The following is a 19,546-nucleotide window of genomic DNA, read 5'->3' as shown; positions in this document are numbered from 1 at the left end:
ACAACTGGCAATTTCTTATCAAAGCAAGTAAGAGCAGAGCCCAAAAACAGTATGAGGTATATTTAGTGGGAATTCTTTTTTGGGTATGGGTTAAACTAGATGGCCACTGAGATCTTTCCAACGCTAACATTCTATGATCAATATGAGAGTATGATAACTCTGCAGTTGCCAACTAGGCATATGAATGCAAAGTGAAGTATTAAACTTATCCTTCACTAAGACAGCATTATGGGTGACTAATCTATATTCCCTATCTGGAAATCTTCATCAAGTAGAAAAGGGAAGGAAACCTCAGGAATAATGTAAAGGGAATTCTGGTTCAAATATAGATTGAAGTGATTCGCTCTTAAATCTTTTCCTACTCTGAAATTATGTGAATCATCCATCTAGGATAACTTAAAAAAGAGTCTTCCATAAAAGGCAGAAAGAGTAAACGACCTTTTAAAAAGCTACCAAAATCAATCTCCAATTGCAAAAATGACTATGAAAAGAAAGATGAAAGCCCTATTTCCAAGTCAATCTTGTCCCAAGAAAGCTGGGAAAGCCAGGATTATGTATATAGTCCCTCCCAATTCTAAGATATCTCAAAATTTCTTCTAGCTCCATTTTTCTCCATGAGGTGTCTTACCCCAGACTTTTCCAAGAGATAGAACAAAGATACTACAGTAAGTATTTTTTCATACAAAATCCTCCATAGCAAAAAAAGGTACCCCACTATCACCAAAGGTATCTATGATGTTGTTCAATACTTGGGTTCACAGGACCTGAAAAAGACCTCAGAATAAAAGAAAATGAGATTTAGGTTCAGTCATGTAGAATGGGGACTGCCAGTTTAGGAGTAAAGGAAATGGACTACAAAACTGTTTTTTTTCTAACTCATCCTGTATGTTTTTCAATAATGTCTATTTAGTCTAGTAAATCTCTTACATAAATCATTTGTATCACCAAATTGCAAACCATAAGACCAGATACTTTCCAACTTTTCGAAAATGTTTTATTAAGAACAAATCAGTCATACGTTACAAGCAGACTAAATCTTGCAAAAATTGAGATAATTTTTCCAAATGATTAAATGTAATAGTATACAAATCAATCCTTCCTTAATGGAACAGTCTCTTCTTTAATGCCATCTTTAGTAACAATGCAAATCTTAAGTGAGTCTCCAGTGTATACATCTCTCTCAGCTGCAGAAATAAACACATCCTTCACAAGCTGCATGGCCCTTTCCAAGGACAGAGGAATATGCTCCACGTTTTGCATATTCTTAAAACCAACCTAAGGGGGGGAAAGAAAGCAAATAGGTAATTAATGAATGCTGTACTATTAATGATTTTAAAAATAAATAAATAAAAAGGTTTTTAAAAAACCCTGATAGTTTTAAAAGCATAATTTTTATCACCTGAAGAAAAGTGAATAATTTTAATACACTTTTAAAACCTCCCCTACCTTTCAAATCTCCCCAAAATGCTATAAGATACAGTGTGTGTTCAATAGGTGTTTACAGAATAAAAAAAAAATATAAAACTAAACCAAATTCACAGAGTAGCAAGAGATTTTGATTTCTCAAGTCTTTCAAATGAACTGAGAAATCCATATTATGTGCTTGAAAACAAAAGAAAAGTATTTTTGGACAAGACAAAAAACTGCATACAGATTTGTTACCTGATTATCAAGCAGAGGCTGAAGCATAGCACTTGCTGATCCTCCAGCCTTGAAGGAGTCTCTCTGATAAGATCCTACAGGATCAAAACTGTACACAGCTCCTTTGCCTTAAAAAGAAAAAAAAAAGGAAAAAGTTTTCACTGATTCCACACTAGAAAAGCATTAAAAAAATGAAAGACAATTTACTCTTAGATTCAAATGTAGATTATCATCTGACTTGAATACTTGGGATATCCCATTAATAAAGCTTATACTTAGAATATATAAAACTTTTTACAAAAATTCTAGTCATTACTGCATAATACCATCTTTTGAGAAAATCCCAAAGATTCTTTCAAGTGAAAGTATAAAACAATAAAGATAAGAGTTCCTAGGCTATTTTTCTTCAGTGTCCTCCACATTACCTATTCTTTCCAAGTCAAAGCCAATTTAGATAAGAAAACTAGTGCATCCACGTAGAATTCTATATTCATGATTTCCAAATTTTAATGGACTCTTTTTAATGAATAGTTAACACCTCTAGACACACACACACACACACACACACACACACACACACACACACACACACACACATGCTTTTTCTCAGAAAACTGCATATGAACCAGGAATTGAAATAAGACTACATGTAAGTTAATTTTTATACTGCAAAAATACATAGTACTTCCCACATTTCCAAATTCCAAATAGAACCCCTCTTTTTATTAATTCTTGAAACTGAATAGTGCTAATCAATCAAGCTAGCTAGCTCTCTTATCTATCCTTCTCAATCCACAAAAAGCTTATTTTGATTATCACCAATCAGAAATGTCCCTGCTTGCAAAATATCACACCAGGTTCAATCAAATTTCTACTGAGTATCCTAGAGGAATTAAAGTTCAATGTTTTTATACCTCAAATTCCAAAGTCTTTATTCCAGACTCTACAACACAATCATAAAACATGATTATAACTATGTTGGAAGCAAGAAATTATGTACTACTAAAAGTATTATTGTAATAACTAATTGGTTTATTGTTTCCTTCAAATTACTTGCTTTACTACCAAAATGTTTCTATTACCATTGATTATCAAAGGGAAATTAAAAGGAGAAAAACAAAGGGTAAAATCAAACAATTTATATTTGGACTGGGCAAAGAGAAAAAGATCAAAAGGTTTGCAAGACACTTTCTTTCCTGTTTCTCCTAAATAAAGCAAATATAATGTCCACTTTATGGATGAGGAAATCAAAGCTCAACCATGTGAAGTGATCTTAAGCCTTCAGTGTGATATTCAAAATTCTCCCAACTACAGAGTTGGACTCTAAGATCCCTTATACCAACAGTGACTCTTAAAAAATTTCAAATGTTCTGAGATCAATACTGGAATAAAAATATAGAATGCCAAGAGGACTATTTGGAAAGACAATATTCAGTTAGGAAAATTTTGATGATTATTTAAAATATTCATTACTTTACAGTTTTGTATTCTTTATATAAAGTAGCTATTTCTACTCTTCTCTATGTAATTCTAGCCATGTTAATCTTCTCAGAACCTGTATTCTGATATCAAAATATTTTCTAATTCCCTGTATAATAGGAAATTGAGACTAATAATACTGCTATTCATTTTTAGCAACATATTGCTGAAGAAATGAAAAACACCATTCACTCTCCCTTCTTCTCTAGAAAGAAATTCTAACCTTCTTCATCAAGTCCACCAATGATGTTATAAACATAGTAAGGAAAAAAGCGTCTAGAATAGAGGATTGTAGACAACATTGCTGCAATTGCTCCCGTGGTCATGGCCTTATTATTGGAATGTTTATACATCTGCAATTAAGTTATGAAAACAGAAAGAAACATTATTATATAGGATAACTTTGACAGGCAAACACAATACAATTTTGTCATTATTAAATAAAACAACATAATAAAGAGAATTATCATATGCTATAATTAAGGTTACCAGACTTCTTTCATAAAGACATTTTTAAAGTGCTGAATTTCCAGCGTCTTATAGGAGAACAATTAATTTCTGCATGCCTCTATTTTCTAAGGCAATTATATTTTTCCATATTTTCTAGGCTCAAAGTTAGCACATGAGCATGCAGAGAAGACTCATACAACATAAAATGGCCTAGAATACCACATTCTAGAATCACGGTGCTCTGAATACATAACCCTCACTAGGTCATAGCCACATGTCAACCATTTGGAGGATCAGGGGAATGGAAGTTCACAAGGCATTCTTTTATTCTAGATAGATCTAGAATAGTTCATGGTAGCAGCCTTGGCATTTAAGCTGTTTCCTTGGAAAACAGAACTAGACAAAATATAATCATTAAATAAATTCCCAGTTCTAGCTTTTTAATACCCTAGATAGTTACCGTTTATTACCTGAAGTATCAAAATTCTCCAGAATATTCCAAAACTGATTTTAGTTCAGCATAACCTGTTTTTAAAATATGCCTGATCGCTAATTTTAGGAGATGTAAAATGATGCAAAAATCAAACAATTATAGTCTCACAGTCATCAAAAATTTGTGAATCACTAATAAAATACATATTAATCAAAATACTTTTTCAAAATATAGGTGAAGGACTTATGATTAAAAATGCTATCCATACCAAGAGAAAAATTAGTGATTAGCTCAAAATTAGTGATTGGGTTTGAATACAGATTGAAGTCCAGTTTTTTTAACTTTATTTTTCTTGAGATGTTTTTGTTTTTGTTTTTGTTTTTAGTGGTGTTTTTTTTTGGGGGGGGAGGTTGGAGGAAAGAGGGAAGAACTTTAACTTTCACAAAAAGACTTATATGGAAATGTTTTGGATAACACTTCATATGTATCTTCTCAATGGAAGGGAAGAGAAACTGAAATTCAAAGTTTCAAAAACAAATGTTAAAAAAAATTGTTTTACATGTTAGTGGGGAAAAATAAAATATTAAATAAATAAGGAAGGAAGGGAAAGTATATACAGATGAAAATGTTCTTCACAACTTTTCATTTCAAAAACATGTCATAATTTACAAAGACAGTAAGTACTCTCACAACTACGAATGAAATGCTTTGGCAACAGCTTCCCTCCAGAATTACAAAATGGCAATAAATGAATGAAAATTGGGCACAAAATAACGAACAAAGAAGGTATAGGAAACAATGGATCACAAGATAAATCTCATAAACACACACAAGTGTTTTTTAAGAGATAATACAATCACAAAGAGGCACTAAAAATTAATAAATACAATGCAGAAAAAGAATACAATTTAAAAATTCCATCTAGAAAGAAAAATCCTGCACCAATAACTATGAAAATGAAAAAAAAAAAAAAAATGAATATTTGTTAAGTTCTGTACTATGTGCAAAGCAATGTAAGCACTGTGGTAAATTATGAATAAAATCAGCAACCCACACATACATAATGTTTCAGAGAAGCAGCAAAAATTAAATAACTAAAGGACAGAAAGTTACCAAATTAAAATTACCAATAATATCAAAAAATCAAAGCTAATAACGACAGCAAATCATTTTTAAAATATTAAGTCTCTGAAAAAGAGAATGGCAGATACTTCCCCCCGCCCCCCCCCCCCATGCTGAGGTTAAGTGACTTGTCCAGGGTTATACAGCTAGGAAGGGTTAGGTGTCTGAAACTAGATTTGAACTCTGGTCCTCCTGAATTCAGGGATGGTGCTCTATCCACTGAGCCACCTCGCTGCCCTGAGAATGGCAGATCTTAACCTCAAAAATGCAAAAATTAAAGAAAAACTAATAGCCATTAGTTATAATTGTGATATCAAATGCCAAGTGTTATATAAAACCACATGCTCTAATATCTAAAAGTACTTACACTAGATATTTTAGGACTGCCTACTTTTTTTGAACCCTTATTTTTTGTTTCATAACAAAGTTCAATCTCTGAGTAGGGGAAGGCAATTGTTATATAATGGAAAATAAATTTAAAATAGCTATAAAACTTAAAAGAAGAAAACTGTAAAGTAACCATTCTGCCTCTACCCTCAAGCAAAACAAACAGAAGATTTTAAATAGTAATAATCATCTATGCTATCAGTACTTTTTTTTTTTACATTAGGCTAAATTTGTAGCTTTCTAAAAAACAATAAATTACCACAATTCGAGTCTATGTATCTATATGTTGTCCTAAGTCGTCAAAAAATGGCACTTTAATATTGTTTTAAGTATTTGTATCACAAAGCAAAAAACAAAGTAAAAAAATACAATCTGTGTAATAAATACCAAAGGACTGTATCAGATTTTTTTCTCTCAAATGAATTTTGTTGCCTCAACTTGAAATAAAGCTAATACAGCAGCAACCTAGACTGCAGATAATTCTAGATAACAATGGTCAAAATCAATCCTGGACATTATTGCAAATAAAATTTTTTTCCTTCTTTCTCATAAAACCAAAATCCTGAAAATTATTCTTATTCTCAACTGGTTTTTATCTAATTCTTGCCAAGATTCTACCTTCTAACTAAACTGTTAGGTGACATTAGGATTGAGGTGTGACTGTCTTTTAGATTCCTAGTCTACTCTATTCCAAAAACTCAAGATTTGGGCAAGAATTCTTCTCCAGGATACCAAACTAATTTCCTGTGTTTTAGCTGCCTCACATAGCAAAATATTTTTGACTATTTTCTAGAGAAACCAAAAACAAAAAACCAATATCTACCATGCTTTCTGTACCCTCAGTAGGCTACTTCTTTTTTGTTGTCGGTTTAAGTTTTTTGTGTTGTTTTGTTTTTTTCAAGATAATTGGGTTTAAGTGACTTGCCCAGTTTCACACAGCTAGTAAGCATTAAGGATTTGAGGTCAAATTTGAACTCAGGTCCCCCTGACTTCAAGGCCAGTAATCTATCCACTGCCCTAACTGCCTTTAAGTATGCTCCCCATTAAAGATTACTGACTCTACTTATTTGGTACAAAGACGTTTGTTAATCGTATTTCTTGTACAATACTGGTGGTGTTTTAGTGCACTATATCTGACGCATTTATCATTGCATGACATTTAGTAGGGGAAGGGATGTGAGATCTTTGAACACTGGATCTAGTGTTCAAAGAACAACAGTCTGTCAAACTGTCAGACTAACAGGACATATTGAATCAGTGAGACTACCAATGACATCTACCTTTAATCTTGCTTCAATAATTTTAGTAAGTGTAAGGCAGTCTCCATGAAAACCACTGCATCCAATGACTGTTTTCTCTGTTCTGTAAAATACAAATTCAAAAATAATATTATTTGCACTGTAGGGAGGACAAATGAAGGAAAGGAAAGGGAAAGAAAGCAATTAGGGGGAAGGAGAAAGAAAAGATTCAGAGAAGGAAGAGAATGTATGAAAAGCAAAAAGGAGGCAAGGAGAGGTAGCCTGCATAGAAATGCTCTTTTTAAAATGTAAATATCTCCAGGAAGATTAGGGACTCTCACTCATATCCTAGTAACAAGTTAATCAGATTATTTTCTTCAATTCAAAAAACACTTATTAAGTCAGGAACTCTTAACAGACTATGGGGATGCAAGACAAAAAAAATTAAAATCTCAGTCATCAAGGAACTTACATTCTCCTGGGAGAAAAAAAATACATACAAAAATGCAAATGATATAATACAATTAAATACAAATTAAGGAACAAGGAAGGTAACCAATGAGGAAATCAGTAAGAACTTCTTGTAAGAGTTGGCATTTGAAGTAATCCTTGAAAGGAGCTATAGATTCCAAAACACAGAATTTTAAAAAGAGAATATCCCAGACATGGTAAACAGCCTGTACCAATGCACAGAATGTTCTGTTTGAAAAATATCAAGCAAACCACCTGATTAAATCGTAGTATGCCTGAAGAAAGTAATATATAATTATCCTAGAAGGATGAATTAGAACCAAATTATAAAGTGCTTTAAATGGCAAAAAGGAGATTTGGTATACTATCCCAGAAGTAATGGGAAGCTGCTGGGTAATGACATGTTAGATTTGTACTTCCTAAGATCTACTAACAGCTGAAGAAGTAATGGAAGTTTTTCTCTAATTCATTAAATGAAAGGAAATTTAAGACAGGTGCTTTAGAAAAAACATGGGTCAAAATAAAGTGCTAAATTGGGATCTGAGGTCAACATGAGAGAACTAGATCACTGGGAATGGAAGAGGACACCAAGAAGTAACAAAGGTATACAACGAGGATGTGGGAAGGGTAGCTAAAGAATTATTCTGTATCTTCTTATTCTACCTCTGTCTTCCTGCACTGAATGTTCCCTTCTTTAAGAACTAAAAATTCAAACTTATGTTAGTTTAGTAACATAATAAATGGGCTTCTGTGCAGTACTTTAGGAATTAACCAAAATTTAAGTTTCTATGGGAAGATAGGTTGCACCTACTTCATATATAAGTGGTTGGGAGAAAAGTATTTTATAAACTAATAAATGTGAGTAATTTTTATTAATAGAGTTTTAAAAAGACACAATACTTAATTACACAATACTTAATACACAAACTTAAAATCACCTACATGTTATATAAATCCATGCTGTGTGTCCCAAGAAACTTACTTACAGTTTATAACATTTGGGGCTATCCCGAGTATGAATTGAAAAACCTTCACTTAGTCGGGTGTCAGAGGCAACAATGGAAAAATCTTCTCCAGCAATTGCCAAAACAGTTCTAGAAAAAAAGAGAGAGAAGATAAATCAGTTAGATTTCCAAGGCTCTGTCCTTTATAAAGTAACCTCTCTCCCTCCCTGGTTTTCAATTAGCTCTAGAAAGATGACTCTAAAAACTATGGGATTCTTTAAAGTCTCAGCCCAAATTGCCAACTCCTTTACATGAATACATTGACAGCATCTAGAATTTAAAAAAGTAAAATTTATTGCAGACTTAGGATGCACATAAATCTGCCTCTCCTTCAAAGACCACTATTTCTCAGTCTAGCCTTAAATCTTGAAGTCATTTTTGTCAGTCTTCCTTCCATACCACTTGTATACCCATTAGGAGATGACTGCAATGGTTCAGATGTATGGACTTGTACTATGAGAGTGATCAAGAGAGGAAAAAAGGAATGGCCAAGTAAAAAGGAAGAAAAGGACTTCATGAATGTCTCCAGGTTGAAGAAGAATGATGGGAGGAAAAGGGAGGTAAGTTGGGGAAGAATTCTAAAGAAAAAATTAGTTTTAAATATGTTGACTTTGAAATGCTTAAGTGAATCCAGGACATCCAAACAATGTCCAAAAATCAATGAGAGATAAAATGTTTGAAAAAGAGATCAGGGCTGAAGATATGGACTTGAAATTGTAAAGTAAAAACTGACTGTGTAAAGGTACTAAAAAGAAACCATGAAAGATGAGTTTTAAAAGGAAGAAGACAGATAAAACTGGAAAGATGGCAACTGAGCTAGGAGCTTGTGAGAGCAGGGAAAAATTCACGATGAATGATTTAGAAAGGCAGAGAGATTTCTGTTTGAAGTATGTGTAGTTGAAAAATAAATTATAATACTGTACTTAATCTGTGTAAACTTCAGGTGAAAGACTGATCAGTTTCCAAGATTCCTTTGCACAAGTGCCAATAAAAGCAAAGGCAATATTTAAGGAGAATATACATCAATATTTAAGGAAAATAATACATCCCTAGAAATAAAATTTATCTTTAGTGACAAGAGAAAGGAAAAACTTGATAGGCTATGTCAAAAAAAGCTACCAGTTGTCTGTTGATTTATTTATAACAAAAAAGACATATCTTATAATGAATCACTTTAGTATATAAAAAGTTTGCAATATGTAAGCAGGGTTCAACTAGAAAATCTTGATCATAAATGTATATTTAAAACAAAAAGATCAAGAATTTAAAAAGAATTAATGAAAAAAAAAATGCAAACAAAGGTGGCCTACCTGTACCAGATCTAGAACTATATTGTAAAGCACCAGTCCATCAAAACCGTTAAGTACTGGCTAAGAAATAGAAGAAGTAGTATTCTACTGAAAATTAAGACAACTTTGAGGTACCACTACACTTCTTAGATTGACTAAGATGACCGGAAAAAATAATAATAAATCTTGGAGAGGATGTGGGAAAACTGGGATATTAATACATTGTTGGTGGAGTTGTGAACTGATTCCCACCATTTTGGAAAGAAATTTGAAACTATGCCCAAAGGCATATCAACCTGTGAATACTCATTGATCCTGCAGTACCTCTACTGCACACACAAAAAGGAAAAGGACCCACTCCTGTTTGCAGCAGTCCTTTTTTGTAGTGGCAAGGAACTAGAAACTGAATGGATGTCCATCAGTTGGAGAATGGCTGAATAAGTTATGGAATATAAATGTAACAGAATATTATTGTTCTATAAGAAATAATCATCAGGATGATTACAGAAAGGCCTGGAGAGACTTACATGAACTGATGCTGAGTGAAATGAGTAGAACCAAGAGAACACTGTACACAGCAACAAGATTATGTAATGGACATTGCTCTTTTTAACAATGAAGTGATTCAGGACAATTCCAACAGACTTGTGATGGAGAGAGTGATGTGCTTTCAAAAAGAGGACTGTGGAGATTGAATATGGATCACAACATAGTATTTTCACTGTTTGCTTGCTTTTTTCCCCCTTTTTGATCTGATTTTTCTTGTGTGCAAGACAAATGTGGAAATACCACATAAAAGAATTGCACATGTTTAAAATATATTGAATTATTTGCTATCTAAGGGAGGGGAAAGTAGGGGAAAAAAATTTTGGCATACAAGGTTTTGCCAAGGTGAATGCTGAAAACTATCTTTGCATATATTTTGAAAATAAAAAGCTATTTTTAAAAATATAGTATATAAATTTAATAGAATATTATTGTTCTATGTGAAGCAATCAGCAATGGAATTCAGTGCAGCATATGATCCAACAAATTCAAAACCCTTTCAAGGAATCTGCCAGCTCAAAACTACTTTCTTTAGTCTAAGATGCTTTCATTTCTAATACAGTATATATCACTCGTGTGTGTGTGTGTGTGTGTGTGTGTGTGTGTCACTAACACCTCTCCTACAACATGAATAAAAGCTAAGGAGAAGGAAGGGAGAAAAGGTGCTAAGTTTCCACAATTAAGAACATAAGAGAGTTCTGAAATTACAAAGTTTGAGAACTGTCAGCCTACTGCACACCGTGTGTAAGATTTAGAATCTCAAAGACACCGAGTTCAAATTTCACTTAAGACACTATTAGCTCAGCCTTAGTTTTCTGCATCTGTAAAATGAGAAGGCTGAAAAAGTTGAACTAGATGGCATCTAACATCCCTTCTAACTTGACATCTATAATCCTATGACCCTTCTATATCTCATTTCAAACACACAATTATTCATAATAAAAGTCTATGTAGTCACCTTTGGTATTGGATTCTATTGTATCATGTTGGTACCAAAAAATTGTAATTATACAAAGAATAATAATAAATAAACCAGAAAATAAATAAGGGAAAACTTTACAACATTTCCAAAATCACAATGACCTAAATACACTTATTTTTTCTGATGGAAAAAGTATTTATCTGATGGCATTCAAAATGAAAAAATGTACACACAAAAACTTGTTTGGATGGAAAACCTTAGCCACCACTTTGATTTATGTCATATTAAATGCATGTACCCTAAATATAACAGAGTTATAGTACAATAGGACTGTACTTGAGTCAGAGAACCTCCCTAGATATGAGTTTCCTTCTTGTCAGACATGTGGTCATGGCAGTTTCTTAGGCTTTCTGCATCTGTAACATGGGAATAGATACTTGTAAGAATTCACAGAAATGTTTGAATAAAGATTTTACAAACTTATGTTAACCCGATGTAAATTGTAAATATGTCTGTGTATATAGAGACATAAAACATTTATTTATGAGACTTCAGATGTGATTCACAAAATTGTATGCAAGGGGAATAGTAGTCACTTTAAAGAAAGACTGACTGAGCTAGTATTGGTATAGCTCAAAGATGAAGAATTCCCTCTAACAACGAAACTTCTGGCCTTACAATTCTCCTGGCGCACTGGCTGAGGAACTCGCCCGGCGCCACACGGCTATTTGTCAGCGAAAGTCCCTCTGGCTTGAAGACTGGTTCTTCCAACATAGCAGGACTCTTTCCTTTAAAGTCAGCCTGGCGCATCCTGCAGTACAATTCTAAAATTCTATTTTAAATTCTTTTAAAAGCACTGACACCAAACCTGCGCTACAATTTGACTATATTCTTTTCCTGTTAAAATACCATGTTCTTTAAAACAGGCTAACTCGTGAAACCAAATTCGACCAACGATGCACACTTTTGCTGAGGACCCAAGCCCGCGCGCACCACTGCGGGGAAACTCCCACCGCTGCAGTCGCAGACTGGGAATGGGGGAGCTTGAATCTAGGTGTCTCTGACCTCCAAGTCCGCACTGCCAGTCACGGCAGAGAACAACCGGACACTTCTTTAGCGGGGGCAGGGACAGAAGGTGCAGAGGACTTCTTCTCGAACAAAGCTCGGCACGAGCTTCTCCACACAAAAATGGAGAACACAAATTTTTGAATTCAAAAGCCACTTTCAGGCTGGCCTGAAGTCCCGGGGGGAGGGGCCGGAGACGGGAGTCTCGGAATACGGGCTCTGGGAGCTAAACGAAAGTGGAAGAGATGCCCGGTCCCGCGCCCGGCCTCCCCTGGAAAATGAAGCGGTCCCGGGAGGCCCGGCGAGCCCTTACCCTCCGTTGAAGACGTATGGTGAGAAGCGGCGCTGCACGGGGCCCGCGCTGCTGTGAGGCTCCAGCTCCCGCTCCGTCCCGGGCCCCGGGTACATGGCGGTGAAAGGGGAAGCGGACAACATAGCGAGGTAGCGGCCGCAAGAACTGTTCCTGCAGTTGCTGTCTCACGGAGAGATGGCCGCTCCGACGGAAGTTAAGTCACTTCCGGATCCCGCCCCGCCCAGCTCCACTTTCAGCAGAGCCGCTCTATCTGGGCCACACTCTATCGTCTGCTCCTACGCTCAGGTCGCCCCCTATCGTTCAGAGGCTCTCTGGGGCGCCTTCCTCTCAGTCGGGGCATAGCCCCTGGGGAGGAAGAAGAGAGGAAGCTGTGGAGGAAGGCTCTTCTTCCTGTTGCTGCTTTTGCCCTGGACTCAACACCAAAACAAAAACAAATGTGGTCCTAAGGTTTTGGCGGCTCCATGTTCTGTGAAACTTATTTAAGAATCACTGATTAACCTGTATCAGATTGTTTGCTATCGTGGTGGGCAGGGGGGAGGTAAGGAACACAAAAATCTGAAACAAAAAACCTGGCCAAAATGAATGTTGAAAAATATCTTTACATGTATTTGGAAAAATAAAATGCTGTTTAAAAAAAGTCATTAATAGAGTAAGCATCCATTAAACACAACTGATCTCCACGTGGTGGGTCCAGTCCCACCCTTAACAAGCACAAGCGTTAAGCCTCCCGAGGCCCAAGCAGAGAAGTGATGTTGGACAACGGCAGCCCAGGACTCAGATTCCATCTCTGCGGCCTACCACCTTCTCTTGACCTTTGCGGGTGACATCCCTTGACCCTTTGATCTGGTGAGTTTGCTGCAGGGGCAACTTCCCCACGGAGAAGCTCACTCTATAGACCACCCCTTCTTGGCAACTTCCAGTTTGGGAAAGTTGTCTAAGGAACTGAGAGGCTCCCTCCTACCCCTCATCTTTGGATGAAGACATGAGGGCCAGAGCGGCTTGCCCAGGGTCTCCCCGGGAAGGACGCAGAATTTAGGCCCAGGCCCTCTGACTCCAGATCTATCTAGGACTCCTGTTAAATGATCAGCTTTCATCAGTGCAGGATTACATAGCAATGGACTAACCTCGCAGCCAAGACATTGTGTTCTAGAACAAGTAGTGGGATGGCTATGTTACATCCAGAAGTGAACTGGGTGATAAAAATGTTAACTTTCTTCAGGGCCAGAAGTGGTGGGAGATAGTGTACTTTTGGCTTTGTGGGAGGAAGGCTTTTGTTTTTCCTGTATCTTTTTAGTAAAAAATTATCCTTTTGTAAAAGCTTAAAGAAATACAAAGTATCATATTTTCCCTTGGGTGGTTTGGTTAATTCTTCTGAACCTCAGCTTTCTCCTTTATAGAACTAGGGGAGAGTGGGAACAGATGATCTCTGGGTTCCCTTCCAGTTCTAAAAAGTTTTTGAAATTACTCCATTGGTGCAAAATCATAAGGACCAAACTTGACTTCAAAGAGAAAATAGAAGGTATCTCCTCCCTGCCCCCTCTGTATTAGGGGTAATTGATGAGTAAAGATCACATACAAAATCTAATTTTTTTTGTCAATCATTTTTGCTGATATTTTTTTCTCATCCTCCTTTTAAAAATGGCTATAAGAGACAATTCTATGGGGAAGGCACGAAACTGGGCCTATGTACAGAGTAATGAGAAACAAACAGTAGCAATATGGCTCAGATCCCAGGAAAAGAAAGGGTCTCATACAGCTTCTAGCCTGCTCTGAAACCTACAGAAGAATAACCAGGACTGCAATCTCAGACCTAAGCCTAACTTACAATTCTGTTACTCTGAACCAACAGAATTTCAGATGGCTGATAATAGCTGAGTCCAGAAATAGCTTACTATTGACCAGGAATTTGCAGGAACAGGCAGCAATCAGGCTTTGTACCGAATCAGACAATTTTTAAGAATATTGGAAACTTGCATTTCCAAACCTGAGCAGTCCCTGAGATGCTGGAGAAATACAATATTCAATACATCAAGAAAGCAGGGACAGAACGTGTCCAGACAGTCCCTCCAGAAGCATATAGATGCTGGCCCTAACATTAAGTGTGAAGTCAGAAAGTAAATTTGAAAAACAAACAGACAAATAAAGAATCCCTTCATAAAGAGCTATTACAGTGATAGGGATACCGAAGACAAACCCAGAAGACAATGACTATCAAAAAAAAAAAAAACTACAAGCAAAGTTTCAAAGAAAAACACACACACACAAAAAATTTTGGACCAAAAAACTCAACCAGAATAGATGAAGCAAAGGATTTTTTGTTTTTAAGTTAAAAATGTTTTTAAATAAGTAAACTAACTGTATGCTGGCGGGGAGGGAATTGGAAAAGAAATGAGTGCTATGAAACAAAGAATTAGAAAGGAATTAATAGCTTAGCACAAGTGCAAAACCCCACCCAAACAACAAACTTCCTGAAAATTACAAGCTAAATAAAAGATTTCCAGAAGACAATAAGTCAAAGGATTGAAAATACAGAATAAAATGGAAGATATCTCAGAGAAAAAACTGACCTGGAAAACAAATAAAAGAAAAAAATTAAGAATGAGTGAATGCTATAACAAAAAAAGAAGATCCTAGACATCCAATTTTAATTCTTTATTTGGTTTTTGAAAGCAGTCAGGATTAAGTGACTTGATTAGAGTCACACAGCTAATAAGTTTCTGAGATCAAATTTAAATTCAGATCCTCTTGACTTCAAGGCCAATGTTCTATCTACTGAACTCTCTTGTGGCCTTATTTTCAAGATTTCTCAAAAGATAACTGCCTAGATCTCCTAGAATTAGAGGGCAAAGTAGACATTTAAAGAATTTACCAGTCATCTCTTGAAAGAAATGAAAATTCCCATGAACAACAAAGTGAAAATCCAGCTTTCAAATCAAAGAAACAATACTATCAAGCAGAAAAAACTGAATTTATATTCAGTTTATTTATATATGTATTTATATATTTACTGGGGTGAGGTGGGGGGTGAGGGAAGGAACCTTTAAAAAAAAACAAAGGATTTACAATTACTCCTAATGAAAAGACCAAAGCTGTGTGGAAACTTTGAAGTTTACATACAAGAATTAAGAAAAACCATAGAAAAGTAAAAGCAAATGAGCAATGAAAAGAACCAAACAAGAATAAATGCTTGCTTTCAAATATGGGGAGACAAAATGCTGTCTTCCCTGAACCCTATCATAAGCAAGGGTCATAAACGGAGCCTAATGAATTAGGGTGTGAGTGATTCTGTTAATGTCTGTAAGTGCTCAAAAGAAAAATGGAAAGAGGGGAAAGAAAGGAAAATTAGAAAATTGTCAACCTAATCAGAGTATAAAACTAGATATCTATACAAACCATAAGAAGGGAGTGAAACAGGGGCAGCTAGGGGGATAGAGTATCAGCACTGAAGTCAGGAGGACCTTCAAATCTATTCTTAGACAGCATTTCCTAGCTGTGTGACCCTAGACAAGTCACTTAACCCCAATTGCCTCAAAAAAAAAAAAAGGAGTGAAGCAGGAAAAATTGATACTTGAACCTCTCAATCTAAACTGGTCAAAAAGAGGGAATATACAGAGAGAGAGAGAGAGACATGGAGTTAGGTATAGAAAGGCATTTCACTCAATTGGAAATAGGGGGAAAGGGAAGATGAAAATGGAAGTAAATTAACGAAGAGATTAGTCCTAAGACAAAAAAAACAAACAAGCAAATCTCTAAGTAACAAAAATTTTAACTCTTTTTGAGGTGGCAAAGAATGAAAATATGAATTCTCATAAATTGGGGAATGGCTGAAGAAATTATGGTATATAAATGTGAAAAAATACTATTGTGCTATAACAAATGATGAAGGGGATGATTTCAAGGAAATCTCAGAAAAGTTATTTGCATTGATGTGATTGAAGTGAATATTATTAGGAGAACAATTTATACATCACAACAATATGGTAAAGACACAACTTTGAAATAATTAGGAATTCTAATTTGGTAGAAACTCCAATAGTAGGAGAGACCCCAATACTTTTCCAGGCCTCAGACTACCTTGCCTTAGGAATGCAGCTATTGGGAATGATGTTGCACAACTTTGGAGAATGTGTGTGAAAGAAAGGGAGTTGGGCCTGATATCTTTATTCCATTAAGCTATCCTTCAAGGATATCTGGTTTGCCATCCAAAAGTCTGGACTGCTATCTCGCACCTGGACTCAAACAATGAGCACTTCTTACTTTCATGAAAGTATAAAAGGCCCATGTGGAAATTTATTTTGCTTGATTTTACATGTTTGTAAAAGTTTTTTTTTTTTTTTCATTCTCAACTTTGGGAAGAAAGGGGAAAAAATGGAGTTTTACTTATTGAAAAAATGAAATATTTTTCTAAAAAGAAATGATCAATAGGTAATTAGTGGTAATGCAATACTGAAATCAACATAATGATATATAGGGAATAGATACTATAGATCTGCAAGTCATCTGCATAGAAATTTGGTAATCTCACTATTTCCCAAAGGTTTAAACATCATCATTTTTCCTGGAATATTTAACTGTTTTATATATTTATATATAGTTCTGAATCCTTTGTGTATATTCAGTTTTTATTAAGGACCACACCTGATAAAGATCTTTTCAGAGAACTCTTAACATGCCCAATTCTTAGCTTTCTTAGAGATTTCTGAGTATGAACAGACCAATAGAGAATCCTGACAATCTGGGATCATCAACCCTCCTACCTTGATAACTCAAATCAATTTAAGCCCAGACTTCCTTATTGGGGGGCCCTCTAAGCTAAAGAACATAAAATATAAAGGAATTTATCAATCAATAAATACCTGGATGTAATGGAATTTGAATTAGAAATATCCCATGAACAATGCCTGAGCATTTGCCCTTTTTTCTGATGGATCATGTTGTTGTTGTTCACTGATTTCAGTTGTGCCTATGATCTGATTGGATTTTTTTGGTAAAGATATTCCAGATGAGGAAACTGAGGAAAACAGGATTAAGTAACAGGGTCATATAAGTATAATCTGAAGCTGGATTTGAAATAAGATTTTCGTGACTTCAAGACCATCATTCTGTCCACTGGACCATCTAGCTGTCATCTGACTGACCATAATGAGGAGCTTTTAAGCCTAGTTTGAACTTGGCTTTTGGTAAATCTTGGGATGGTTTCTTTATTTTCTCTAGCAACCATGACAGAAGCAGGGGATGAGATGTTATATCAGTTAAAAGAAGAAATAGCTTTAGGCTGTCTCTTTGCTTCAGATCTTCCATTTGAGAGGTGGTAAGCTGTCCAAATTTTTCATGAAGATGGTGAAGGAATAAGTTGTGATCTTTCTGCCTACTCTATCAGCACTGCCATGTAGAATACAGATATAAGCAAATGAGCTTTTGACTGGAATCTGACAGCCTTTTTAAAAGGCAACCAAATATCAATCTTGAGATAAATGTGTCCAAGCTTGGCTACACTGAAGTGAGTTTAGGAAGTCTTTAGGTTTTTTGTCCATAGAATTGGAACTGACTGATGGGCTAGTGCTCTTGAATAAGTTAACCACCAAAAGCACTGGGTCAAGCCTGTCTGTGTTGCCCACAGATATCCATAGTGAATTGTTTGGATGATGCAGAAACAAAGTAAAATGCAAAATGTCTAATCAGCAATCTCACAAACTATGTTTTATTCCCCAAATAAACTGTAATGGTAGTTATGTCAAAATTTTGAGTCCTATTTTAAATGTTTGGTTGTTGTTGGTTTTTTTAATAGAAAAACCTTATGTGTAGAAATGATGTCTTTGTGCTATATTAGATAAATGAGGAGGTGTCGTAGTAGACAGACTACTCAATCTGGAATTAAGATAGACCTGAGTTCATATATGACCTAAAATACTTAGTAGCTATGTAACTCTAGGTTGTTGTTAGGATAAAATAAGATAATTGTAAAGTGCTCAGCATAGTGTCTGACATAAATATTCACTACTGTTAGCTATTATTATTTTTGCGATAATAAAATGAGATCTGTTTTTTTTTTTCCTTTTTGATCTGATTTTTCTTGGCAGGTAGTTCAATACATGTTAAATACATTGAAATACATGTTAAATCCAATATATGTATACATATTTATGCAGTTATCTTGCTGCCAAAAAAAAAAATCATATCAAGAAGGAAGGAAAAGAAAAACTGAGAAAGAAAACAAAATGCAAGCAAATAACAACAGAGAGAGTGAAAATGCTACGTTGGGTTCCACATTCTGTTCCACAGTTCTCTCTCTGAATGTATGACTCTCTTCATCACTGAACAAATGGAACTGGTTTGAATCCTCTCTTTGTTGAAGAGAACCATATCAATCAGAATTGATCGTTGTATAGTCTTGTTGTTGTCCATTTCACTTAGTATTAATTCACGTGGGCATCTCCAAGCCTCTCCAAAGTCATCCTGCTGGTCATTTCTTACAGAACAATATTATTCCATAGCATTCATATATCATAATTTATTCAGCCATTCTCCAATTGATGGGCATCCACTCAGTTTCCAGTTTCTTGCCACTATAAAAAGGGCTGCCACAAACATTTTTGTACATGCGGGTCCCTTTCATTCTTTTAAGTTCTCTTTGGCATATTATCCCAGAAGAAACATAACTGGATCAAGCCTTTTTCATTTTGACACTAACAATTTTCTTCTTTCCTTTTTTTAATCAAATAAACTAAAGGTTTATTTATTTATTTATTCACATATTGGATTTAACATTTTTTTTTAACATGTTCAACATATTTTGTATTACTTGCCATCTAGGAGGGAAGGAGGGGAAAATTTGGAACACAAGGTTTTGTAAGGGTCAATGTTGAAAATTTATCCATGCATACATTTTGAAAATAAAAGGCTTTAATTAAAAAAAAAAAAAAAAAAAGATAATAAAATTAGATCTTTGTAAATCACTTTGAAACCTTCAGGTGCTATATAAATCATTATTAATTAGCCTTTTAATTCCATAAAATAGGGGAAACCATAGATATTTTTGTTGGAGGAGGGAAAAGGAAGAGTCTCATTAAAAGCTAGGCTCCTACAGGGACTGAAGCCTTCGGAAACAATATAGTTGGGTCCAAATCAGAGAAGGCCCCTTATTGGAGAAGGGAATGATACAGTAGCACAGCTTTCTTGGGCCTAT

The 19,546-nt window shown here is 35.2% G+C and overlaps 1 protein-coding gene across 1 annotated transcript; it reads right to left on the bottom strand.

Annotated features, from left to right (window-relative positions):
- Nucleotides 1-969: 969 nt before the first annotated feature.
- On the bottom strand, nucleotides 970-13,480 carry PSMB1 (proteasome 20S subunit beta 1). Its single transcript, XM_074309273.1, has 6 exons — nucleotides 12,361-13,480; nucleotides 8,208-8,315; nucleotides 6,793-6,874; nucleotides 3,344-3,473; nucleotides 1,663-1,769; nucleotides 970-1,275 (listed from the first exon to the last, which is right to left on the bottom strand). The coding sequence occupies exons 1-6, from the start codon at nucleotides 12,480-12,482 to the stop codon at nucleotides 1,090-1,092; spliced, it is 735 nt and encodes a 244-aa protein (XP_074165374.1). The 5' UTR covers nucleotides 12,483-13,480; the 3' UTR covers nucleotides 970-1,089.
- Between the last annotated feature and the right edge of the window lie 6,066 nt (nucleotides 13,481-19,546).

Source organism: Sminthopsis crassicaudata, chromosome 4, assembly GCF_048593235.1.
Source record: "Sminthopsis crassicaudata isolate SCR6 chromosome 4, ASM4859323v1, whole genome shotgun sequence".
In the NCBI taxonomy this organism is placed as follows: Eukaryota; Metazoa; Chordata; class Mammalia; order Dasyuromorphia; family Dasyuridae; genus Sminthopsis; species Sminthopsis crassicaudata.
This window is presented reverse-complemented; position numbering and strand designations above follow the sequence as displayed.